General features: G+C 46.2%; 1 protein-coding gene across 1 annotated transcript; it reads left to right on the top strand.

The window, feature by feature from the left end:
- Positions 1-8: 8 nt before the first annotated feature.
- LOC117527976 (keratin-associated protein 4-3-like) lies at positions 9-27,334 on the top strand. Its single transcript, XM_034190496.1, has 2 exons — positions 9-64; positions 26,968-27,334. Exons 1-2 carry the CDS (start codon positions 9-11, stop codon positions 27,332-27,334), a joined length of 423 nt encoding a protein of 140 aa, XP_034046387.1.

Genomic DNA, 27,334 nt, shown 5'->3' with positions numbered 1-27,334 from the left:
TCGACCTCATGCAGGAGAAGATTACAACAAGCAATGGGCACGGCATCGAGAAGTCCAGAATCAGGTAAACAGTTAATGAATTACAGATATTTTAAGAATTTGCATTAACCTAGTGGAAAGACAAATAAAAAGCAGTTACTTTTGCTTTGGTCTTCTGACTAGTGTGCATATGTTGCATTCTACCCATAGCTAACAAGCAAAATTTTATGTCCCCTTGCAGCTAATGTTATTGTTAACATTAATGTTTAATACATCTAACATTAAACTGCAATGACCCCAGTGGGTCTTCACAGCAATAGCGACGGAATGGCTGAGAAGGCCAATTATGGGGCCAGTTCTGTTAATGTTTTCGACATCTGGGAAGTAGGTCCTATGGTACAAACACGCCTAATAAGATTTGCACCTTACTGTCAGGCCAAGACACAAGCATTTTATGGATTGTTTTCTTGTGAGGGGAGTTAACAAAAAATAAAACAAACCCCAGCTTACAAGAGAAAACTGCTATATAACAGTTTCCCTGCTATAAAACAAAAATATTAGTTATGATCTTTTACAGCGCAACAATTGAGTCCATTCTTCACTATGGAATCACTGGCTGGTCTGGGAACCTTCCAATCAAATTGAAAACACAGATCCATTCCCTCATTACAGTTGTATGCAAACGTTTGGGCACCCCTGATAATGTTCATAATTTTCCTTTATAAATCATTGGTTGTCTAGATCAGAAATTTCAGTAATAATATAGCAATATAATACAGTATAATATAGCAGACGAACACACTGATATTTGAGAAGTAAAATGAAGTTTGTAGTATTTACAGAAAGTGTGCTATAATTCTTTAAACAAAATTAGGCAGGCGCATAAATTTGGGCACTCCAACAGAAAAAAATACATCAATGTTTAGTAGATCCTCCTTTTGCAGAAATAACAGCCTCTAACACTTCCTATAGCTTCCAATGAGAGTCTGGATTCTGGTTGAAGGTGTTTCAGACCATTCTTCTTTACAAAACATCTCAGGTTTGTTGTTTTCTGAGTATGGACAGCCCACTTAAAATCACACCACAAATTTTCAATAATATTCAGGTCTGGGGACTGAGATGGCCATTCCAGAACATTATACTGTACTCGTTCCTCTGCATGAATGCCTTAGTAGATTTTGAGCAGTGTTTAGGGTCGTTGTCTTGTTGAAAGACCCAGCCCCAGCGCAACTTCAACTTTATCACTGATTCATCATGAACATTGTTCTCAAGAATCTGCTGATATTGGCTGATATTGACTCTAATCCATGTGACCCTCAACTTTAACAAGATTCCCAGTACCTGCACTGGCCACACAGCCCCACAGCATGATGGAACCACCTCAAAATTTTACTGTAGGTAACAAGTGTTTTGCTTGGAATGCTGTGTTCTTTCTCAGCCATCCATACTGCCCCTTGTTAGGTCCAAATAACTCAATTTTAGTTTCATCAGTCCACAGCACCTTATTCCAAAATGAAGCTGGCTTGTCCAAATGTGCTTTAGCATACCTCAAGCAACTCTGTTTGTGGTGTGTACGCAGAAAAGGCTTCCTCTGCATTGCAGCATCATACAGCATTTCTTTGTGCAAAGTGCACTGTATAGCTGAACGATGCACAGAGACACTATCTGCAGCAAGATCATGTTGTAGGTCTTTGGAGCAGGTCTATGGGCTGACTATGACTGTTCTCACCATCCTTCGCTTCAGCTTATCTGAGATTTTTCTTGGCCTGCCACTTCAGGCCTTAACTAGTACTCTGCCTGCGGTGTTCCATTTCCTCACTATGTTCCTCACAGTGGAAACTGACAGCTGAAATCTCTGAGATAACTTTTTGTATCCTTTTCCTAAGCCATGATGTTGAACAATCTTTGTTTTCAGGTCATTTGAGAGTTGTTTAGAGGCTCCCATGTTGCTACTCATTAGAAGAGATGCAAAGAGGGGAAACATTTGAAAATGGCCACCTTAAATACCCTTTCTCATGATTGAATTCATCGGTGTAAGGAGGTCAAGGGTCAATGAGCTTACCAAACAATTTTGTATTCCAATAATTAGGACTAAATGTATTCAAATTAATAAAATGACAAGGGTGCCCAAATTTATGCACCTGCCGGCCCTCCGCGCATGTCCGGCCTGTCATGTAGAAGAGAGCTCACGTGGGTGTCATGACATTCAGATCTCCCGCTGTGTGTCATGATCTAACGGTCCATTTCACCTGGGACAGCCTGTCAATGTGCACATCGTGCACTCACTCGCTGCAGCCCCTTGCAACAGCGATATATGTTTTTATGTATGTCCACATAAGGACAGCAAGCAGACACGCGCATCACAGTGGACAGTTGTAAGGCCATGTCCATCAAAACATGATACGCGTTCCCCAGCTGTGACATCCAGGACCGTAGATCTCAATAGCTGCTGCTGTCGGTGGCAACGCCCCCGTTCAGCACACACACCAATGTGTCACTCTCTCTTTCTGTGTTATGTGATCATTTTGAATATATAGTTAGTGTAGTACTTATTAATATACCTGTCCTGGCTGTGGTCTCTGTGTTTTTAATGTGACACGTCGTGTGCACTGAGTCGTCATTTGCAGCTGAGTCTCTGGCTGGTGATCAGCTGGGAGGTGGCTCGCTGTGCTGTGTGCGCTCAGACGTGGCTGGCCAGTCCCCATCTCTACATACATGTCAGCAGTTCATGCAAGAGCACTCCCACCCACCCCCTCCCTGGCACGTCACATGTGTTGTGGATGGGGGCACGCAAAACACATGCATGCCTCATGTGTTGTGGGGAGGGAGTGGGGGGGGGGCACAACACACACGCGATACACATGCACGGCACATGCGTTGAGCGGGGAGCCGATACTCTGGCATGCCACATCTGTGTTGCTTTGCAAAGCCACACTCGTGGGGGCACTTAGAAAATGTGTGGCCATTTGTGCTGTTAGCACGAAAATAGTGAGCAGCCGACCACTTTTAAGATGGATGTGAAATGTGTCTAAGTGCTCCACGAGTGGTACTGGACGTTTCTGTGTGTCACCTGGAATTTGGCCGACACCTGCTGCAAGAGGGATCAAATGGGCTCTCACAGGGCAGTCTTTGTCTTTCGACCGCTGGTGTGCGCGAATAGTTGTAGCGACAGGCGTTAGAGGCCGCTCCGATTTTTCACAAATGGCATCCAATTCCTCCCTCATGCACTGGTTGGCTTCAATCATGTTATGTGTGAAGGGGCCCTTAGTTTTTCACTTTTAACAAGCTGTGCCCTATTCCAAATTGTATTCTGCTGCCCTTCACCTCTCCATTTTTCTCTCTGTCCTCCTCTGTCCCTTAACTTTTAGATTTGTCAAGTGTAAGATTACTGTAGATTTAGATTTCAGAAGGCAGAAATGTCTGTCCTTCCCTAGCTGAGGAACATCTTGACGGCCAACATGTGAAGTTGTTCTGCTTCATTAAGCCTTTCTTCTTCATCATATTTAAAGTTGTATTTCTATTACTGATATTGTTTCCTAATAACTGTGCTAATGCTGACCTATCTATAGTATTTTCCATGTTCTATGAAGAATTCCAAGGTTAGTGGCCATGTTGCAGCCACTATTGTCATAATCCACTATGGTAATAAACTTATTGTAATAACTGCCAGTGTTATAATATTGTGAAAATTGTGGGTGTGAATGTTGTTGCAACAGCTATTGTAATAAACCTCAACTGTAATAACTATCATTATTGAAATAACTATTTCAATAGTGGGCACAAATGCTGTTGCAACAGCTATTGTAATGGAACTATTGTAATGGAACTATTGCAATATTTATTAGAATAGCCTGTGTGAATGTTGTGGCAAAAATTATTGTAATGCTACTGTAATAACCATCATTAATGTAATAACTATTATAATAGTGAGTGCAAATGCTGTTGCAACAGCTACTGTAATAAACTGCTTTATGATATTTATAACAATAATGAGTGTGAATGCTGTGGTAACTGCTACTGTTATAACCTACTCTTGTAATAAACTGCTACTGTAATAACTGTCATTATTGAAATAACTATTTCAATAGTGGGCACAAATGCTGTTGCAACCGATATTGTAATGGAACTATTGTAATGGAACTATTGCAGTAATTATTATAATAGCCTGTGTGAATGTTATGGCAATAATTATTGTAATGCTACTGCAATAACCATCATTAATGTAATAACTATTATAATAGTGAGTGCAAATGATGTTGCAACAGCTACTTAATAAACTGCTTTATGATATTTATAACAATAATGAGTGTGAATGCTGTGGTAACTGCTACTGTTATAACCTACTCTTGTAATAAACTGCTACTGTAATAACTGTCATTATTGAAATAACTATTTCAATAGTGGGCACAAATGCTGTTGCAACCGCTATTGTAATGGAACTATTGCAATATTTATTATAATAGCCTGTGTGAATGTTATGGCAATAATTATTGTAATGCTACTGTAATAACCATCATTAATGTAATAACTATTATAATAGTGAGTGCAAATGCTGTTGCAACAGCTACTGTAATAAACTGTAATAAACTGCTACTGTAATAACTGTCATTGTTGTAATAATGTTGTTGCAACAGCCATTGTAATAAAACTCTATTGTAATAAACTGCTTATTACAATAAATGGAATACTTTTGCAACAGCAACTGTAAGACGTCACTGCTGTAATAACTGTCACTATTGAAATAATTATTACAATTGTGAGTGTTGATGCTGTTGCAACTGCCGTTGTACACTCAAAAAACTGACTCATTAGATGAACTCAATTCAGTTATGAACAGGGTTTCCATCTAATAAATATATGTAGCCCCAACTCAAATAAAGCACACCAATGCAAGATAATTTAATTTAATTTAGTTGGGAATACATATATTTATTAGATGGAAATCCAATCCAATGAGTCAGTTTTTTTAGTGTAATAAAGCTATCCAGGGTGTACCCCGCCTCTCACCCTATAACTGCTGGGATAGCCTCCAACCTGCCAGTGACCCTTAATTGTAGTAAGTGGGAACAGAAAATGAATGAATGAATGCATGAATGTAATCAAATGTCATTGTAATAAAGCACTATTGTAATAATTGCAACAGTAGTTGTAACAAGTTGTGGGCAATGTTACATCCAATGACACATTTTGTCCTACGTAAATTAATAGTAAGTAAATAAGTAGTAACTTTGGATGTCCTTCTTGATGCATCAGTACATTACATGGAGAATGGACACAAGTGGTCTTGCTTCCAAAACATTCTGCTTTGGAGGCAAGTCCACTGATCTCTTCTTGTTGGCCATGCTGCCCTGTGAAAAATCAATTAATATGAGAAAAATAATCAGAATGATTCCATCGTGCGTATATTGATTTTTAGCATCAATAAAATAACCTCTGAGGCAGAACCAGGAACCTCATGGGGAAATTAATTGGTCTTTAGTGTCATTATGTGTTCAGCGCTTAGGGGTGCATTTGTAAAGGGTCAAGCTGTCTGTTCTGCTTTAAATCGTTAACAGGATTTCTCGTAGAACAGGTGCTGAAAATGTAGACATTGCTGTGATCTACACTGCATGTACGTACCTAAAACAGCACATACTCTAATCCTTAGGCACTGACCTAAAGGCACACAGGGCAGCTGGCTCTCTATTCCCAAATGCGCTCAGTCTTACATTGTCAGGACGCATGACAAGAACTTAATTGCCTGAGAAAATCCCTTGAATGGATGCTTCCGAGCTTTTGTGCAGATCATACATCCCGACAACTGTACAGTTTTAAAAAAGCAGAAATCACAAATCCTTGCTTATTTTGAGAGGAAATGCATCCATTGTGACTCCAGCAGCAACAATGCTGTCAAAAATAGCAGGGATTGAGTCGTGACACTAAAAGCCACTTTCATAGTTTACAAAGATATAAGACAATGTGCTGCCGTACAAGTGATGCTCTCAATTCATACAACTGTGTGCACTGATGATGCTATTAAGGGCGACCTTCCTTATATAATGACTGGGGAGTGTAATTGTATCATCATGGCATCATCATATTCATTGGTGGCAATTCAAGATGTAGACACTGGGTAAGCCTAATTCTTATGGATCTGTTCTCTATAGTACCATCGCAATGCCAAAAAAAAAAAAAAAGGGACAGTATGAAAAATGCAAATCAAAAACAACAGCAGTGATCTTTACACTTAAGGAAATGAAGCCAAGACATACCTGCATTTCAGATTGGCAATATATTCCCCAAAAAAGTTTGGGATGGAGGCAATTTAGGCATAGAAATGAGGTTAAAATAGTTATTCTAAACAGACAATTCTGACAGGTGATGTTTGGTACAAAAATAATATCCACAAAAGGCTCCCCAGTTTCTTAACAAATGTATGACAAATTTATTGAAATGTTTAAAAACAATGTTCCTTCAAGAAACAGATTTGCATATTTCTCCCTTCAGAGTGCAAAATATGAAATGATCCAATTAATCTGGAGGAATTTCAGTGTGTAAAAAGCAGGGGCGCAAGCCTAAGTTTAACAACTGTGATCAAGAACATTCATCAATAGCTGATATAACCACATGAAATCACTTGCATGAAACCACATGAAAAAGGGATTACTTTTGGAAACCATTGTCAAGCCCTACAGTATGGAGTTACCATCATAAACGCCTCTCAAAAGTTTACTTTGAAAAAAAAAAAAAAACAGGCTTCATATTAACCTTGTCCAGAAGCCATGTCAACATTTCTGCACTCACAGACATCCAGGTTGGACCATCACAGTGAAAACATGTATTGTTGTCAGACTGATATGCTCTTTGGAAGAAATGGACACTGTGGGCTCCAGACCAAGTGATGAACAGGACTATCCAGACTCTTATAAGAAACAAGTCCAAAAGCCAGGTTCTGCCATAGTGCCAGCCCACTCACTTTTTTCCATGATACGTCACAAAATTCATTGCATTTTTGTGACATGGTCAAGCTCCCCCCTCCAGTTGTGTCATCCCAAATTTCATGATACCGTTACAAAATCTCATATATTTGTAATGGCATCACAGGCTACTATATCAAATAACTTTTCATGTTGTCATCGCATTTTCACCATGTGCCTGGGTTGTATGTGCAACATATTCTGCTTCACACACAGCCAAGCACCACCGAAATGTCAACCTTCAACAGATATAGCTCCATGGGAAAACTGGTGATTGTAGCTGCAAACTGAGATGATACATGGATAAAGGAAAGAGCTGCCTTGTTTTCTTAAGAACTTGACACAGCCATGAAATTTGAATGAATTAAGTCTTTGGATCTCGACACAGCCATCAAATTTGAATGAAGTAGGTTTTTCTTCAAATTTATAAAATCTGCCTTGAGAGAGTTTAGATTACATTTATTCAGAATTGTTTATATTTGCACAGATGACATCATAGCTATTTCATTTTCAGGTTCAGAGTTTTTACTGAAATGTTAAATTAAAAATAAAGAAAAATCAGCCACTTATTAAAAAATGATTCACCTAAAAACACAGAATGACGTGAATTAATTATATTTGAAATACTACATTTTTTTATTATTATTAAAATCTTAATTACAAATAAGGGTAAGAATATCTTAATAACTCAATTTAATTCAATTCAATTTATTCATATATCACCAACTCATAAGTAACCTTACCCACCCCCAGAGCAAGTATGTATATATATATATATATATATATATATATATATATATATATATATATATATATATATATATATATATATATATATATATATATATATATATATATATATATATATATACATAGATACACAGTACTGTGTTAATGTTTTAGGCCACCCAGAGTTATAATAAAAGTAGCGTTTTTATTGGTATGTCAACACAATATCAGCTCCAACAAAAGTGAATGCACGTGTACTGGCCATTAGAATACCACACAAACACAACCGCAAATGATCATGCAATATTAGAATGAATTTAAAATGCAGTTACTCATACTTTAAGTCACATTTTTCTAAAAATAGTTTTTGAGGTCCTGTGACTACTTTGGTGCAACTTATACATTGAAATATCAAGCAAATTTAACCCAGTTTTCATATTGATTATCATTACCGTTAAAATCCATCACACATTTAATTTATTTATGAATATTTATCATGCTTTCACAAATTTGAATGCACTTACGAAGCATCAAATGTGCCTAAAACGTTTGTATCTGAGATCCAAACCTATATTTGATGTTTTGGTGAAAGAAAATGCTCCTCTATACCACTTCATCATGAAGCTGTATAACTGGGGATAAAAAATGCAAAATACGTACTGTGCACAATTTCTCCAATCACACTCACAGAAACCTATAATTTCTTCTGGGTTGTCTTGGTGGCTTTCCTCACGCTTCTCCTTCTTGCACAGTCAGTTTTTGAGAACTGCTCCACACAGATTTACCATAGAGTGCCACACTGTTTGTATTTCTTCATAACTGCTGTAAATAAAGTCCAAGACATGTTCAGTGACTTGGAAATGTTCATGTATCCATCCCCTGACTTGGCTGAAGAAAACTATAAAACTGATTATTTGCAGGTGATATACCAAAGAGGCCCATTACTTACGCAACCCATTATCTTGGCTTATATTTTTATTTAATTTATATCACATTGTAGAGATCTGGTTTGAGTGTGACTTTGAAGAAGATTTTAGAAATTTTTATATTGAGAAGCCTGATTTACTTTTTGTATTTAAAATGGCATAAATAAATTCAAATGTGTGAAATACCAAGGGGCCAAATACTTTTGGAGGGCACTGTGTGTGCGTATATATATATAAAATGTGTGTGTGTGTGTGTGTGTGTGTGTGTGTGTGTGTGTGTGTGTGTGTGTGTATAGGAATACTGTATACCAGTCTGCCACCTGCTGAACACGTCTTGGATTCTTTGAAATGTTGTCGGGAACAATCTTATCATCTCATATCCATGTGGGGAAATTGGGAGCAGGTGTGCCTGAAGGCTAGGAATGCTTGTAGTAAGAACAAGCAAACTCACAAACCAGGCAATCGCCAAAATAAAATGAATTCTGCAGATGTATTTTTATCACTGAAAGTCAAATTCCGGTGAACTGAATAGTTTTATCACACTCACAGAGAAGCCTGATTTCCTTTCTGTGACAACACAATCTGAAGATGAATCATGAAATAGAGCCGACTCCTTGTTTTAGTGTGTCCTACTTGCAATTATTGGCAATATTATAAGCGCAGAGTTTATTACAGACTCCGAATTGCTGCTGCTGTCACTTGGGAGCGGAACTAATTCCATCTGACAGTTGCATCCACGCACCACTCCAGCAGCATCTTCACATTTTGAGTTTTTGCAGAATATGAAGCTCAGATTCCAGCAATCAGCAGCAGAAAAGAATATATAAATCCGATCAAGAGCTTCCTTAGATTTATGAGAAAATGTGTTATTTTAGAGAAACTTGGAAATCAAAGCAGGATGCTATGTATATAATTAAGATATTTGTAACCAGCGTGTCTTTACTGTCACAGTAAATGCTGCATTGGAAGTTTGAGCCATCAAACAGATATTGCTGATTTATTCTCATGTTGTATACATTCTCACGTGGGGTATATGTAAATCCTGAGTAAGTCTGGCATTGCTTTCATGTTGGCACTAAGAGGACTTCCTCGAAGATGCTCCATTCATATTATTTTCAACTTGGGAATTCTGATCAACAAGGTGCCAATTAAAGGTCTTTCGCAGTAATGACAGGTGTTGCAGCTTATGTTGCGTTTATCACTCTGAAGAGCTGATTTAAAGATGCTGTTAGATGAGGAAAACATTCTTACCTGTGTGAACGCAGCTCTTGCTGATCGGTGCACGCGCACGCCGCTGTCTCCAGTAAAACGTGACGCGATCAACTTTTTTTTTTGGCGAAAACAACCTTTGATTGTTTTATTCTTTTTTTTCTCTCTCTCTCTCTCTTTTTTTCTATCAGACGGCAGACACAAGCTCTTTTTTAGTCCTTCCAAATGCTTTCCTGAGCTCACGCTGCGCCGATCGGCAGCCAAATACGGGCAAAGGAAGTGAAGTGCTACTTCACGGACACAGAAGAATGTCGGAAATATGACAAATGTAAGCTGACCGCGCATCAACAAGATAATCATGATGGGATTGCGTCCGTAAAATGTGGATTTTAACTTTGACTTAATCATTCAAATATTCATATAAAGGCAATGCAACCATTACAAACAATTTATTAAGGATTACGTCCGTAAAATGTGGATTTTATCATGAAAATGGTTTGTTATTATATTGCAGATCCTCTTTCTTCAAAGTGTTGCATTTTATGTCATGCACACCAGGTACCTGTTTGGTTAACTAGTCTCACAGACATGTAAGGATATGCAAATTTTACCTTATGATTGCAGTAACCACAAATGATCACAGTTATCAGTATTATTGTAGTTTTGTTCAAATGTGTTTAAAGAAAAAAGTACAGATACTCAATCTGAAATAGTTTGAACAAGTTTTAAATAGTATACTTACCATACTAAAATTATAACATAGCCAAAACCTTATCAAACATGTCAGGAAAATTTTCAGTAGTTCAATTATAAATGAACAGTTAAAGAACCTTGACTTAATCATTCAAATATTCATATAAAGGCAATGCAACCATTACAAACAATTTATTAAGGGGAGGTGATGGTCTAGTGGTTAAAGCATTGGGCTTGAGACCAGAGGATCCTTGGTTCAACTCCCAGCCTGACTGGACCAGAAAATCACTGAGGGCCTTTGGGAAAGGTCCTTAATCCCAGTACTTTGTTTGTAAAGTGCTTTGAGCATCTGATGCAGATGGAAAAGTGCTATATAAATGTAGTCCATTTACCATATAAATGAAAGCAGTAAAAATACAATCATATGTAAACAAATCCAAACATTCAATTAAGGACATTAAAATAAAATAGTAATTGGTAAATGGACTGCATTTATATAGATGCTCAAAGCGCTTTACAATAATGCCTCACATTCACCCCAACGTCAGGGTGCTGCCATATAAGGCAGCAATAGGGGATTAAAGGCCTTGCCCAAGGACCCTTAGTGATTTTCCAGTCAGGCAGGGATTTGAACCCATGATCTTCTGGACTCAAGCCCAACACCTTAACCACTTGACCATCACCTCCCCTAAAAAATAAAATAAAATCTGTTAATAAAACTTATTTATAAATAAATAAAAAAAATTAAACAAATCAAAGGAACAACAAACAAAAACAGGCCCACATTATGTGCTGCTTTGGGAGAGTTGGGTGATGCTCACAGTAGAAATCCACCATCTCACATTTTTTTTGTGCCCCCATCACGAAAAGCACCAGATTTTCATAACACGCTTTTTATTTTGCTATTTATAATCCTCCCCTTCACTGCCCCTCACAAAGTACAAACTCAAACTATTCCGCACTTTTAAATTTATTCAAAGTCACAATGGAAATCAGGCCTGGTTTCTGAAGAACTTCTCTCACACATGAGATCTGCCCATTCAGACCCAAGAACGATGGGTACAAACAGTTTTATAAGACACTCCATGGGTGTAACAAAGGCGGACTTTATTTTGTAAAATCCTCCCTTTATTGGTCCCCATGAGTATTTAAGGGGGGTCCCACCCCCTGCCACTGACCCAGGCGATAACGGGACGTGTATGATTTATAATGTAATCTGAATCTCTTTGTCCTAAGTGGTAAATCTCGTTAAATTCAGTTCGACATGCACATTCCAGCAGATGCACATTCTAACAGATAACACAGAAAAGTATATGAAACTAAGGACACAGTCCTATATAACTACATTAATACCAAAACAAATAAAGAAAACAATAATGAAACACACAAATATATCTAACATTAACTGTAACCATGGTGTCTACCCTCCCCTAACCCTAACCATACCCCCCCCCCCATCCCCACAGTTCTGTTGGGAAAGTGTAAGTACACGGACCCACAACAGGGGGCGCAAATGAACGGACAATGGAATAGGTCAAATAACAACACTTTACTGTTGCGAACGTGCACAACAAACACAACAGATTACACAATAGATCAAAGGTCAAATTACAAGGTGTCGTGTGGGCAGGCTCGAAGATAGGAGACGCCTGTCCAAAGCAGAACCGGAACCACACGATTTCCTCCGCCACCAGACCCCGGGAATACTGGAGCCGCCAAGTCCCGAACTCCCAGGTGGCCACTGCCTCCGCGTGTCGGACCTGGTACTGCTGGCGAGGAACAAAAACACAATTAAACGTGGGTGCGTCTGCACCCAGCAATCTGCACGGCAGGGAAGCTACCTCCACCTCTCGTTGGAGAAAAAGTCTGTTATCACTCACAAAAATCACAACAAAAGGCTTTCTATCAAGCAGCCAGGCTGAGGATATTACCTTTCAGGTAGAACGATATCTCGGCAAAGAGGTGGAGATGACGTCTTGCTGATATACCGATGCAGATCAGATGAGTGGTGACAGCTGTCACAGGTGATGAGTGTCAGCTGTCACCCCGGCTGCTCCTGTGAGGCGGCAGCGCCCTCTGGTGCCTGGAGCCCGCACTCCAGGCAGGGTGCCCTCTGGTGGTGGTGGGCCAGCAGTACCTCCTCTTCAGCAGCCCACACAACAGGACCCCCCCCTCAACGGGCGCCTCCTGGCGCCCGACCAGGCTTGTCCGGGTGGCGGCAGTAGAAATCGGCCAGGAGGGCAGGGTCCAGCATGAAGCTCCTCTTCACCCAGGAGCGTTCTTCAGGTCCGTACCCCTCCCAGTCCACCAAATACTGGAAGCCCCGGCCCATCCTACGGACATCCAAAAGCCGGCGCACAATCCAAGCCGGCTCGCCATCAATGATCCGGGCAGGAGGCGGTGCCGGACCCGGAGTACAGAGGGGTGAAGTGTGATGTGGTTTGATTCGGGACACGTGAAATACAGGATGCATCCGCAGTGAGGCCGGCAGCTGAAGCCTCACTGCGGCTGGACTGATGACCTTCTGGATTTTGAAGGGACCGATGTAACGGTCCTGTAACTTGGGGGAGTCCACTTTGAGGGGGATGTCCTTTGTCGACAACCACACCTCCTGCCCTGGCCGATACGCAGGGGCCGGGGTCCGCCGACGGTCTGCATGGGCCTTTGACCTCATCCGGGCCCTCAGCAAGGCAGAACGGGCGGCACGCCACACCCGACGGCACTTCCGTAGGTGGGCCTGGACCGAGGGCACACCGACCTCTCCCTCAACCACTGGAAACAAAGGCGGTTGGTACCCCAGACATACCTCGAAAGGGGAGAGGCCGGTGGCTGACGACACCTGGCTGTTATGGGCATACTCGATCCAGGCCAGATGGGTACTCCAGGCCGCCGGGTGCGCGGCTGTCACGCAACGCAGGGCCTGCTCCATCTCCTGATTGGCCCGTTCTGCTTGCCCGTTGGTCTGGGGATGGTACCCGGATGAGAGACTCACCGTGGCCCCCAGTTCCCGGCAGAAGCTCCTCCAGACGTGCGAGGAGAACTGGGGACCGCGATCTGAGACAATGTCTGTTGGGATCCCATGCAGCCGGACGACGTGGTGAACCAGGAGGTCCGCTGTCTCCTGGGCCGTCGGGAGCTACGGGAGGGCCACGAAGTGGGCCGCCTTGGAGAATTGGTCCACTATCGTGAGGATGGTGGTGTTGCCCTGGGACGGCGGGAGACCCGTGACAAAATCCAGGCCGATGTGGGACCAGGGGCGATGGGGCACGGGCAGCGGCTGGAGCAGACCCGAAGCCCTACGATGGTCAGCCTTGCCCCTGGCGCAGGTGGTGCAGGCCTGGATATAATCCCGGACGTCGGCCTCTAGGGACGCCCACCAGAAGCGCTGCCGGACAACTGCCACGGTTCTTCACACCCCTGGATGACAGGAGAGCTTAGAGCCGTGACAGAAGTCCAAGACTGCAGCCCTAGCTTCTGGTGGGACGTAAAGTCTGTTCTTCGGCCCAGTTCCGGGGTCCGGGCTTCGTGCCAGGGCCTCCCGGACGGTGGATCCGACAACTCCGTTTTGACTTCATCTTCATGTACCCGGGACAAGGCATCCGATCTCTGGTTCTTGGTCCCGGGACGGTAGGTGATCCGGAAGTCAAAACGGCCGAAGAACAGTGACCAGCGGGCTTGCCTGGGATTCAGCCGCTTGGCGGTCCTGATATACTCCAGGTTCCGGTGGTCAGTGAAAACCGTGAATGGCACGGACGTTCCCTCCAACAGATGTCTCCACTCTTCAAGAGCCTCTTTCACCGCAAGGAGTTCTCGATTGCCGACGTCATAGTTCCGTTCGGCCGGGGTCAACCTGCGGGAAAAATAGGCACACGGGTGAAGGACCTTATCGGTCTTCCCGCTCTGGGAAAGCACAGCTCCTATCCCTGAGTCCGAGGCGTCCACTTCAACCACTAACTGGCGACTAGGATCGGGCTGCACCAGAACGGGTGCAGACGAGAAGCGCCGTTTCAACTCCTTGAACACGGCATCGCAATGATCCGACCAGGTGAAGGGAACTTTTGGTGAGGTCAGGGCTGTCAGGGGGCTAACTACCTGACTGTAGCCCTTAATGAACCTCCTGTAGAAATTAGCAAAGCCGAGGAACTGTTGCAGCTTCCTACGGCTAGTGGGTTGGGGCCAGTCTCTCACCGCCGCAACCTTGGCCGGATCAGGAGCGACGGAGTTGGGGGAGGTGATAAACCCCAGGAAGGACAAAGAGGTGCGGTGGAACTCACACTTCTCGCCCTTCACAAACAGCCGGTTCTCCAACAACCGCTGCAGGACCTGACGTACATGCCGGACATGAGTCTCAGGATCCGGAGAAAAGATGAGTATATCGTCTAGATATACGAAGACGAATCGGTGCAGGAAATCCCGCAAGACATCATTAACTAATGCTTGGAACGTCGCGGGGGCGTTGGTGAGGCCGAACGGCATGACCAGGTACTCAAAGTGACCTAATGGGGTGTTGAATGCCGTCTTCCATTCGTCTCCCTTCCGGATCCGAACCAGGTGATACGCATTTCTAAGATCCAGTTTAGTAAAGATTTTGGCTCCATGCAGGGGGGTGAACACGGAATCTAATAATGGCAACGGGTATCGGTTGCGAACCGTAATCTCATTCAGCCCCCTGTAATCAATACATGGACGAAGTCCGCCATCTTTCTTGCCCACAAAAAAGAAACCTGCCCCCATCGGGGAGGTAGAGTTCCGGATCAGCCCGGCAGCTAATGAGTCCCGGATGTAGGTCTCCATTGATTCGCGCTCAGGTCGTGAGAGGTTGTACAGCCTGCTGGACGGGAACTCAGCGCCCGGAACCAAATCAATGGCACAATCGTACGGACGGTGCGGGGGAAGGGTGAGTGCCAGGTCCTTGCTGAAGACGTCAGCAAGATCGTGGTACTCAACCGGCACCGCCGTCAGATTGGGCGGGACTTTGACCTCCTCCTTAGCCTGGGAACCGGGAGGAACCGAGGATCCTAAACACACCCGATGGCAGGTTTCGCTCCACTGAACCACCACCCCAGACGGCCAATCGATCCGGGGATTGTGCTTTAACATCCATGGGATGCCCAAAATCACGCGGGAGGTGGCAGGAGTTACAAAAAACTCAATCTCCTCCCGGTGGTTTCCAGACACCACCAGAGTTACTGGTGGTGTCTTGTGTGTGAGTAAAGGGAGGAGGGTGCCATCTAGTGCCCGCACCTGCAATGGCGTAGGAAGCGCCACCAGAGGGAGCCCTACCTCCTTTGCCCATCTGCTGTCTAGCAGATTCCCTTCTGACCCCGTGTCCACCAGTGCTCGGGCTTGAAGGGTTAAATCCCCGCTCAGGATTGTGACTGGGAGTCGTGTGGCAATTTGTGTGTGTCTCACTTGAATGTCTTGACCCCCCCTTAGCCCAGTCTCTAAGGGCGAGTGTTGACGTTTTGGCCGTTTGGGGCAGGCTCTCTGTGTGTGCTCTGTTGAGCTGCAGAGACAACACTCTCCACGGATCAGCCTCCCCATTTTGGCCCTGTGCGTTTCCCTAACAACGTCAGCAAGGGGAGCTGTTGCCCCACAAAGCGCTGCGGCTGTGGAGCGTGGGGAGGGCGGCCCCTTTTCGAACCCGGAAGGGAGAGGGGCGGCGCGTATCCGGTCACGTCCTTCGCCTCGCTCCCGACGGCGTTCCTCTAACCGATTTTCTAATCGTATAACGAGATTAATAAGCCCGTCTAAATCCCGCGGTTCGTCCTTAGCCACCAGGAGCTCCTTCAGGACCAACGACAGTCCGTTTACGAAGGCGGCGCGGAGGGCAGTGTTATTCCAGCCGGACCTCGCAGCCGCGATGCGGAAGTCGACTGCATAAGCAGCTGCGCTCCGGCGCCCCTGTCTCATTGACAGCAGCACGGCTGAAGCAGTCTCTTCTCTATTTGGATGATCGAACACTGTTCTGAACTCCCTCACAAACCCATCATATGTCAGAAGGAGCCGTGAATTTTGCTCCCAAAGCGCTGTAGCCCAAGCGCGTGCCTTGCCGCGAAGCAGATAATTACATAAGCTATCTTACTAGAATCAGTCGCGTACATGACAGGATGTTGTGCGAAGACGAGCGAACACTGCATAAGGAAGTCTGCGCACGTCTCCACACAACCTCCGTATGGCTCTGGAGGGCTTATGTATGCTTCAGGGGAAGGTGGGAGGGGTCGTTGAACGACCAGTGGAACGTCACTGTTACGCACAGGGTCGACAGGAGGGAGAGCCGCAGCAGCGCCCTGAGGGCGCGCCTCCACCTGCGCGGCGAGAGCCTCCACCCTGCGGTTAAGGAGGACGTTCTGCTCGGTCATTAAATCCAACCGAGTCGTGAAAACGGTGAGGATCCGCTGCAACTCACCGATCATTCCTCCTGCGGGCGCCTGTGCGCCCTGTTCTTCCATTGGCCGTTCAACAGCCGGTTGACGCCCCTCGGGATCCATGACGTTGGCCGAGATATCCTGTTGGGAAAGTGTAAGTACACGGACCCACAACAGGGGGCGCAAATGAACGGACAATGGAATAGGTTAAATAACAACACTTTACTGTTGCGAACGTGCACAACAAACACAACAGATTACACAATAGATCAAAGGTCAAATTACAAGGTGTCGTGTGGGCAGGCTCGAAGATAGGAGACGCCTGTCCAAAGCAGAACCGGAACCACACGATTTCCTCCGCCACCAGACCCCGGGAATACTGGAGCCGCCAAGTCCCGAACTCCCAGGTGGCCACTGCCTCCGCGTGTCGGACCTGGTACTGCTGGCGAGGAACAAAAACACAATTAAACGTGCGTGCGTCTGCACCCAGCAATCTGCACGGCAGGGAAGCTACCTCCACCTCTCGTTGGAGAAAAAGTCTGTTATCACTCACAAAAATCACAACAAAAAGGCTTTCTATCAAGCAGTCAGGCTGAGGATATTACCTTTCAGGTAGAACGATATCTCGGCAAAGAGGTGGAGATGACGTCTTGCTGATATACCGATGCAGATCAGATGAGTGGTGACAGCTGTCACAGGTGATGAGTGTCAGCTGTCACCCCGGCTGCTCCTGTGAGGCGGCAGCGCCCTCTGGTGCCTGGAGCCCGCACTCCAGGCAGGGTGCCCTCTGGTGGTGGTGGGCCAGCAGTACCTCCTCTTCAGCAGCCCACACAACAAGTTCATGCCCCTGTAACAAAATGAATTTGTGTCACAATAAGTGCCTAATTTTCGTGCCCCAGTCACAAACCCGTAGATGAATGTACTTTTCGTAATGCTGCCCGTGATGAATATCACATTTAGGCACCCGTGTGGTCACATCTCAAATATGCATCAAAAATAACACAAATCATGTAAATATTCAATAATTTTTACAAACAGGGCCGAGCATCAAAGATTACAAAAATAAAAATGTCATGTGATTGCTTTATTTTTAAAGGGACGAAAAACAACAACAACAACAACAAAAACACATCAAAAGCCACATTGATACAAAAAAAAATCGAGGATGCTTTAAATTTTTGATTTTAGTATAATAGCTAAAACTTGCAGCATTTCAAGAATCTGACAATCATCAAATTATCAAACATTGTATATATTTATTTATTTATTAGGGGTGTGTGTGTGTGTGTGGGGGGGGGGGGGTCCAGAGATACCTGAACAACAACCCTCCAGATTTTACAGTGTGTCCGTGAAGGCATCATTTGACTCCTGGCTGTTGCTGAGGGATGTCGGCAAGAAAAAAAAAGTGTGAGAGGGAGGGGGCATCTTCACCTGTCAATCACATTGGAATACATGCACTTTTACTTTCTTCTACCCAGGAGATCAAAACTGATCGAATCCATCATCGCAGCACGGACGACAGCAAAAAATCTAATAGAGCATTTCAATTTCAAAGGTTCCCTGTGCAAATTATTAAATATGCATAATATGATTGAATCTTTTTATATGCATGATAGTGTTTCAGTAAATGGTCAGGTTGACTGAGTGGAGTCTTTAAATAAAAGTTTCACTTTGCTCCTGTTATGTGATGTGAAATAATGCAAAAAGGATGCAGAGCGACTCAGTGAAGCATTTACAATCATTATAATCAGGTGCACAGTGGATAAAAAGCGGCTCCTTTTAGGAGAGTGCATGCACTATGATGTCACTGAGCCAAGCTTGGAGAGCATGCATTCTTATTATTTGCAGCAGGTGTTATTTAAAATAATGCATTCAAGTCTTTGGATTCAGTTTGTGCAACAGCAGAGGGGTGAAATGTGTTGGCTAACAGAGCCAAATGCTTAAAAGTTTCATTAAAAAAATAGACTAAACTTACTGCCACAAGTAGCTCCAAACTCACTGCAGTTTTAATATTTACATGGCCATTATGAAGTTTTATGCAGTCCTAACCAAGTCCAAAAGAAGGCTGGTGGCATAAAGCTCACTGAAATATTCTATCTCATTCGCCTATAATTAAATTGGCCTTTGGAGATGTTCCTTTGAAACATAATTTCCTGCTGATTAATACAGAATTCAACATGGGGTTTGCACTGTAACTGTTTTAAATAAATTGGGCTTTGAATCATGATTTTATTGCAAGTATAATTTGAATCCTGGTTCCAGTGTGTTCTGTGTCAGTTGTTCTTTGATTGAACTGAGTGCAAGGAAATAAGAGTTAAGCAGAGGTCCAGTGCATTTAAAGGGGTCATTTTACAGGCAATTCAGCAAGGTAATATAGGTCACAAGTCGTCTGAAAACCTGAAATTAATATTTCCAGCCAAAAATTCCCCATAGACACAAGGTGCAGCCTTTAATAAAACCCCAACATACTCACTTTTCAGGTCTTGAAGAAACAGCCTGTTTCTTTGCCTGTTGCTTGAAATGAAAAGAAGCTGTCACTTGTCTCACCCCTGTTTTGGGCACATGTCAAAGTGTCCATATAAAGATTTATGGGACATTATGTAACAAGAATTTTAAAACAAGCCAATTCACTCCAATTTTGTGCTTAAAGCAAGGCAATTTCCATTTCTCGTTACCCTGAAGGTTGTGCAGTTTGAAGGAGCAATTTGAAAGTTTGCTTCAAGGTATACGGCCTTTGGGTTTTTTTTAAGATTTAAGTCATAAAATTATTTTCTTTGGCACCATTATAATTTTATTCCTTAGCATTTAAATAAGGTATTCATAATATTGTATTGCCAATGATTCAAATTTGCGCTGTCTGGAAACAATCTAGAATTTCATCCCATGATGGGTTGAAATTCAAGCAGTCAAGTGCAATGGCCTACATTTTGAAGCAACGTCGTAGATCACATGAGGGCTCTTCCCAAGCTGTGTGAGGATGCTAGGAATGGGACGGTGACTGCCAATCGGAATAAAGAAAGGCAGTGTGATGTCAGTTGGCTGTTTGTGCAAACAAAATAAACCAAGATGGTGGAAAACGTTCTGAAACATCTTATTTCTGTTTAAACTCAATATGTTTCTCAGATTTTTTTCAAAAAGTTAGTGAGAAATTAACGCTTCTAAATCTAAAGCCACTATTTTTCTAACCAGATAACACATCTGACATACAAGACATCTTACGGATGCTAGTGTCCCTGGCCTGGGAACGTGAATTAAGCAAGGGGGTCAGGTCACAGGTAACTTCAAAACCTCATGCACAAGCGCACTTGTGCTTCCTCCTGCAGTTCATCTGTACAATGGTGTTAGAAGGAAAAGACAGTATTCACCATGGAATTCCCTCCATATCAATATCTTGTCTTCATTAAGATGAGCTGTAATTTCACAACATAGTCCAAAAATAAACCTACATTATAATGCTTGGATTTAGGCAGAAACTAAATTTTGTCAGTTTTGTGAAATTTGAAAGGCCAGACATGTTGTGTGGGCCGCCAGAAGAGGAGGTACTGCTGGCCCACCACCACCAGAACAGCGCCCCCTGTTGTGGGTCCGTGTCACGACACATTCCCAACAGGATTTCTCGGCCAGCGTCATGGATCCTGAGGGGTTTCAACCAGAGCTTGAACGGCCAATGGAAGAGCAAGAGGCGCAGGCGTCAGCGGGAGGTGTGTTGAGTGATCTGCAGCATATTCTAACCGCTTTCACGGCTCGGTTGGATTTGGTGACCGAGCAGAATGTACTCCTTAATCGGAGGATGGAGGCTCTCACCGCCAGGGTGGAAGCGCGCGATCAAGGCGCTGCTGCAGTCCCTCCTCTCGCTGGTCCTGGGCCCGACACAGACATTCCACTGGTCGTTCAACGACCCCCCCCCCCCACCGTCCCCTGAAGCATACATAAGCCCTCCGGAACCGTACGGAGGTTGTGTCGAGACGTGCGCAGACTTCCTCATGCAGTGTTCGCTCGTTTTTGCACAGCGTCCAATCATGTACGCGTCGGACGCTAGCCGGGTGGCTTATGTGATTAATTTGCTTCGAGGAGAGGCACGCGCCTGGGCTACGGCGCTCTGGGAGCAGAACTCACAGCTCCTAACATCTTATGCTGGGTTTGTGCGGGAATTCAAACAGGTTTTTGATCATCCCAACAGAGGCGAGACTGCTTCGAGCGTGCTGCTGTCGATGAGACAGGGGCGCCGGAGTGCAGCTGCGTATGCAATCGACTTCCGCATCGCGGCAGCGAGGTCCGGCTGGAATAACATTGCGCTCCGCACCGCCTTCATAAACGGACTGTCTCCGGTCCTGAAGGAGCATTTGCTGGCTAAGGAGGAACCGCGGGATTTCGATGGGCTTGTCGATTTGGTTATACGCTTAGACAGCCGTTTGAATGAACACCGTCGGGAGCAGGCCGGGGGGCGTGGCCAGGCCCGAGCCGCCCCTCTCCCTTCCGGTTCCGAAAGGGTGTCGTCGTCCCCACGCTTCACTGCCAGAGAGTTCCGTGTGGCAACAGCTCCCCCTGCTGACGAAGCTATGGACACGAGCAGGGCCAAAATGAAAGTAAACAGCAGACAAAGGAGGCTGGCCCGTGGGGAGTGTTTTTTCTGTGGCTCATGTGAGCACATGCAAAAGGACTGCCCCAAACGGTCAAACTACAACGCCCGTCCTTAGAAACTGGGCTAAGGGTGGGCCATAACACACACGCGGGGAAGCCCCGCAAATCTGCACGAATCCCAGTAACGATCCTGAGTGGGGATTTAACCCTTCACGCCCCAGCACTGGTAGACACGGGGTCGGAAGGGAATCTGCTGGACAGCAGATGGGCAAAGGAAGTGGGACTCCCTCTGGTGGCTCTGCCTTCACCTTTGAAGGTGCGGGCACTAGATGGCACCCTACTTCCATTAATCACACATCAGACACAGCCCGTGACCTTGGTTGTGTCTGGGAATCACAGGGAGGAGATCGTGTTTCACGTAACACCTTCTACCTCCCGAGTGATTTTGGGGTTCCCATGGATGGTGAAGCACAATCCCCGGATTGATTGGCCGTCTGGGGTTGTGACGCAGTGGAGCGAAACCTGCCACCGGGAGTGTTTAGGATCCTCTGTTCCACCCGGCATGACGGCTACTGAGGAGGTCAAAGTCCCCCCCAATCTGTCGGCGGTGCCAAAGGAGTACCACGATTTTGCTGACGTCTTCAGCAAAGATCTGGCACTCACTCTTCCCCCGCACCGACCGTACGATTGTGCCATCGATTTGATCCCGGGCGCTGAGTACTCGTCCAGCAGGCTGTACAACCTCTCACGTCCGGAACGCGAGTCAATGGAGACCTACATCCGGGACTCCTTAGCCGCCGGGCTGATCCGGAACTCCACATCCCCGATGGGTGCGGGTTTCTTTTTTGTGGGCAAAAAAGACGGCGGACTCCGTCCATGCATCGATTACAGAGGGCTGAACGAGATCACGGTTCGCAACCGATACCCGTTACCTCTGTTGGATTCGGTGTTCACGCCCCTGCATGGAGCCAAAATCTTCACTAAACTTGATCTTAGGAATGCGTACCACCTAGTTTGGATCCGGAAGGGAGACGAATGGAAGACGGCATTTAACACCCCGTTAGGTCACTTTGAGTACCTGGTCATGCCGTTCGGCCTCACGAATGCCCCTGCGACGTTCCAAGCCTTGGTAAATGACGTCTTGCGGGACTTCCTGCATCGGTTTGTCTTCGTATATCTGGATGATATACTCATCTTTTCTCCGGACCCTGAGACTCATGTCCAGCATGTACGTCAGGTCCTACAGCGGTTGTTAGAGAACCGGTTGTTCATGAAGGGCGAGAAGTGTGAGTTCCACCGCACTTCATTGTCCTTCCTGGGGTTCATCATCTCCTCCAACTCCGTCACCCCTGATCCGGCCAAGGTCGCGGCGGTGAGAGATTGGCCCCAACCAACAAGCCGAAGGAAGCTGCAACAGTTCCTCGGCTTTGCGAATTTTTACCGGAGGTTCATTAAGGGGTACAGTCAGGTAGTTAGCCCCCTGACTGCCCTGACCTCCACTAAAGTCCCCTTCACCTGGTCGGATAAGGTTCTCCATCCTTGTGCCTATTTTTCCCGCAGGTTGACCCCAGCCGAGCGCAACTATGACGTGGGCAATCGGGAACTCTTCGCGGTGAAGGAGGCTCTTGACACCTGTTGGAGGGAGCGGCGTTGCCCTTCACGGTTTTCACGGACCATCGGAACCTGGAGTACATCCGGACCGCCAAGCGGCTGAACCCCAGGCAAGCCCGCTGGTCTCTGTTCTTCGGGCGGCTTGACTTCCAGATAACATACCGCCCCGGGACTAAGAACCAACGATCGGACGCACTGTCCCGGGTGCATGAAGAGGAAGCCAAGGCTGAGCTGTCGGATCCAACCAAGACCATCATCCCCGAGTCCATTGTCGTGGCCACCCTCACCTGGGACGTGGAGAAGACCGTCCGGGAGGCCCTGGCAAGAAACCCGGACCCGGGGACCGGCCCTAAGAACCAATTGTACGTCCCACCAGAAGCCAGAGCTGCCGTCTTGGACTTCTGTCACGGGTCCAAGCTCTCCTGTCATCCCGGGGTGCGTAGGACCGTGGCAGTTGTCCAGCAGCACTTCTGGTGGGCGTCCCTGGAAGCCGACATCCGGGACTACGTCCAGGCCTGTACCACCTGTGCCAGGGGCAAGGCGGACCATAGGAGCACCACGGGCCTCCTCCAGCCCCTGCCGGTGCCTCATCGCCCCTGGTCCCACATTGGCCTGGACTTCATCACGGGCCTCCCACCGTCCCAGGGCAACACCGTCATCCTCACGATAGTGGACCGGTTCTCCAAGGCGGCCCACTTCGTGGCCCTCCCGAAGCTCCCGACGGCCCAGGAGATGGCAGACCTCCTGGTCCACCACGTCGTGCGTCTGCATGGGATACTGTCGGACATCATATCGGATCGTGGTCCCCAGTTCTCCTCGCAGGTCTGGAGGAGTTTCTGTAAGGAGCTGGGGGCCACCGTGAGTCTCTCGTCCGGGTACCACCCCCAGACAAACGGCCAGGCAGAACGGGCTAACCAGGAGCTGGAGCAGGCCCTTCGCTGCATAACCTCCGCGCACCCAGCGGCCTGGAGTAACCATCTGGCCTGGATCGAGTATGCCCATAACACCCAGGTTTTGTCTGCTACCGGCCTCTCCCCGTTTGAGGCGTGTTTGGGGTACCAGCCCCCATTGTTCCCACTTGTGGAGGGAGAGTTCGGAGTGCCCTCGGTCCAGGCCCACCTCAGGAGGTGCCGCCAGGTGTGGCGGACCGCCCGTTCTGCCCTGTTGAAGGCTCGGACGAGGGCCAAGGCCCATGCAGATCACCGGCGTTCCCCGGCCCCTGCGTACCAGCCCGGGCAGGAGGTGTGGCTATCTACCAAGGACATACCACTCCAGGTCGAATCACCAAAACTCAAAGACCGCTACATCGGACCGTTCACCATCCTCAAGGTCCTCAGCCCGGCCTCAGTGAAGCTGCAGCTGCCAGCTTCACTGCGGATCCACCCTGTCTTCCATGTGTCCCGTTTGAAACCCCATCACACCTCTCCACTTTGCACCCCTGGACCTGCACCGCCTCCTGCCCGGATCATCGACGGGGAGCCGGCATGGACCGTGCGTCGGCTCCTGGACGTCCGTCGGAAGGGCCGGGGGTTCCAATACCTGGTGGACTGGGAGGGGTATGGACCCGAAGAACGCTCCTGGGTGAAGAGGAGCTTCATCCTGGACCCGGCCCTCCTGGCTGAGTTCTACCACCGTCACCCAGATAAACCTGGTCAGGCACCAGGAGGCGCCCGTTGAGGGGGGGGGTCCTGTTGTGTGGGCCGCCAGAAGAGGAGGTACTGCTGGCCCACCACCACCAGATGGCGCCCTGCTTGGAGTGCGGGCTTCAAGCACGAGAGGGCGTCGGAGCAACGGAGAGTGACAGCTGTCATTCATCATCTGCACCAATCAATCAATCAATCAATTTTTTTATATAGCGCCAAATCACAACAAACAGTTGCCCCAAGGTGCTTTATATTGTAAGGCAAGGCCATACAATAATTATGTAAAACCCCAACGGTCAAAACGACCCCCTGTGAGCAAGCACTTGGCTACAGTGGGAAGGAAAAACTCCCTTTTAACAGGAAGAAACCTCCAGCAGAACCAGGCTCAGGGAGGGGCAGTCTTCTGCTGGGACTGGTTGGGGCTGAGGGAGAGAACCAGGAAAAAGACATGCTGTGGAGGGGAGCAGAGATCGATCACTAATGATTAAATGCAGAGTGGTGCATACAGAGCAAAAAGAGAAAGAAACAGTGCATCATGGGAACCCCCCAGCAGTCTACGTCTATAGCAGCATAACTAAGGGATGGTTCAGGGTCACCTGATCCAGCCCTAACTATAAGCTTTAGCAAAAAGGAAAGTTTTAAGCCTAATCTTAAAAGTAGAGAGGGTGTCTGTCTCCCTGATCTGAATTGGGAGCTGGTTCCACAGGAGAGGAGCCTGAAAGCTGAAGGCTCTGCCTCCCATTCTACTCTTGACACCAGCTGTCACTCATTTTCCACATCACCATAAAAGCCGGACTACAACTCCACCTCCCCGCCGAGAAATCAGCAACCAAGAGGTAATCTTCTCTGTGGTAAATTTCTCTGCTAACTTAACTCTTCCTTGCAGCCGCTTGCCCTGTGGTGTCCTTATCGGAGCTGGAGTAAGGGCGTGACCGCGACGACTTCACATCACGTTCCGTAGCAGATAAGTGGTTACACAGGAGCTGCACGAGTGTGTGATTGGAGGTGGAGGTGCTCCCTCCTTGGAGAACATTGACTGTGAGTGGACTACTGAGTGTGCGGATTCACACTCACCTGGATTTTCTCTGTTCTCTGCCAGCAGTACCAGGGTCGACAGCCGAAGGCAGAGGCCACCTGGGGACTCGGGACTTGGCGGCTCCGGTGTTCTTCAGGCCCGCTGGTGGTGGAAGCTGTGTGGGAATCAGCTCTTCTCTCGCCAGAGGTCTTCTATCTTCGAGCCTGCCCACACGTCACCTGGTGTATCATTGGCAATCCATATCTCTGTCTGTATTCCGTTGTGTGTTTCCACAACATTAAATTGTTACTGGTTGGCTTATCCATTGTCCGTTCCTTAGCGCCCCCTGTTGTGGGTCCGTGTCACGACACATTCCCAACAAGACAGCTTTAATAGAAAGATGTATTTTGAAAAGAAAAAAGAAACCCTCAAATATCGCAAAAAAGGTTTTATGTTCTCATCAGGTAGTTTCTCAGACGATTAAAAAAAAATCATATTTTGTAAAACTGCAACAGAAACAGTTTTAACACTATTACAGGTCACATAACATACAGAAAGAGCCAAATGGCATTCTAAAATACATGGTGTGGTACCTGTGGACAGATGAAGACATGGGGAGCTTGTTAAAACTCATATGACATAATGTTACGGCCATATTGAATAAAAAAAACAATTCAATGGAAATACTTACCCTTTCGTCACCTTGATGACTGGAATTACAGTTCTCACAAGAGTATGACATGACAGTTGTCACGAAGGGTGTTTACCTATCCCAGCTGCTGTGTTCACACATCTCCTGGAGAAGAGTCAGATTCAGATTCAATTTATTATTATACCCTTGGGCAAATTTGGTTTACAGTGAGTGAGTCATCTCGTTTTGTAAACACAAAGAGAAACACAGAACAAGACAAAATGACAACAGTGCCAAGGCTAAAAGAACAACAAGGATGGCCCTAAGATAAAATAAGCAAGAAGAGTTAAAACATCAATAGTTAAAAAGTCTAAAAGCACATCATACCAAGCCAAAGGATAATAACTAAAATAAAAATGTGCTGTTCATAAAAACAAGGTCTGTTACTTGTTAACAGCACTGATGGCTGCTGGTACAAAACTGTTTTTATAGTGTTTGGTTTTACAAGCTGGTACCCTAAACCTCTGACCTGAGGGGAACAGCTGAAAATGAAGAAGGTGGGAGACATCTCTCCCATACCCATCTCTTTGAGAAAGCTGCTGTGTTCACCTTTCTCCTGGAGACAGCTGTTGTGTTCACCCATCTTCTGGAGAAAGCTGCTGTGTTCACCCGTCTTCCGGAGACATCTACTGTGTTCGCCCGTCTCCCGGAGACAGCTGCTGTATTCGCCCGTCTTCCGGAGACAGCTGCTGTATTCGCCCGTCTTCCGGAGACATCTACTGTGTTCGCCCGTCTCCCGGAGACAGCAGGTGTATTCGCCCGTCTTCCGGAGACAGCTGCTGTATTCGCCCGTCTTCCGGAGACATCTACTGTGTTCGCCCGTCTCCCGGAGACAGCTGCTGTATTCGCCCGTCTTCCGGAGACATCTGCTGTGTTCGCCCGTCTCCCAGAGACAGCTGCTGTGTTCACCCGTCTCCTGAAGACACTGTGTGA

The sequence above is a fragment of the Thalassophryne amazonica genome, chromosome 16 (assembly GCF_902500255.1).
Source record: "Thalassophryne amazonica chromosome 16, fThaAma1.1, whole genome shotgun sequence".
Taxonomy (NCBI): Eukaryota; Metazoa; Chordata; class Actinopteri; order Batrachoidiformes; family Batrachoididae; genus Thalassophryne; species Thalassophryne amazonica.
The sequence above is the reverse complement of the archived record's forward strand: the minus strand, read 5'-3'. Positions and strand labels throughout refer to the sequence as shown.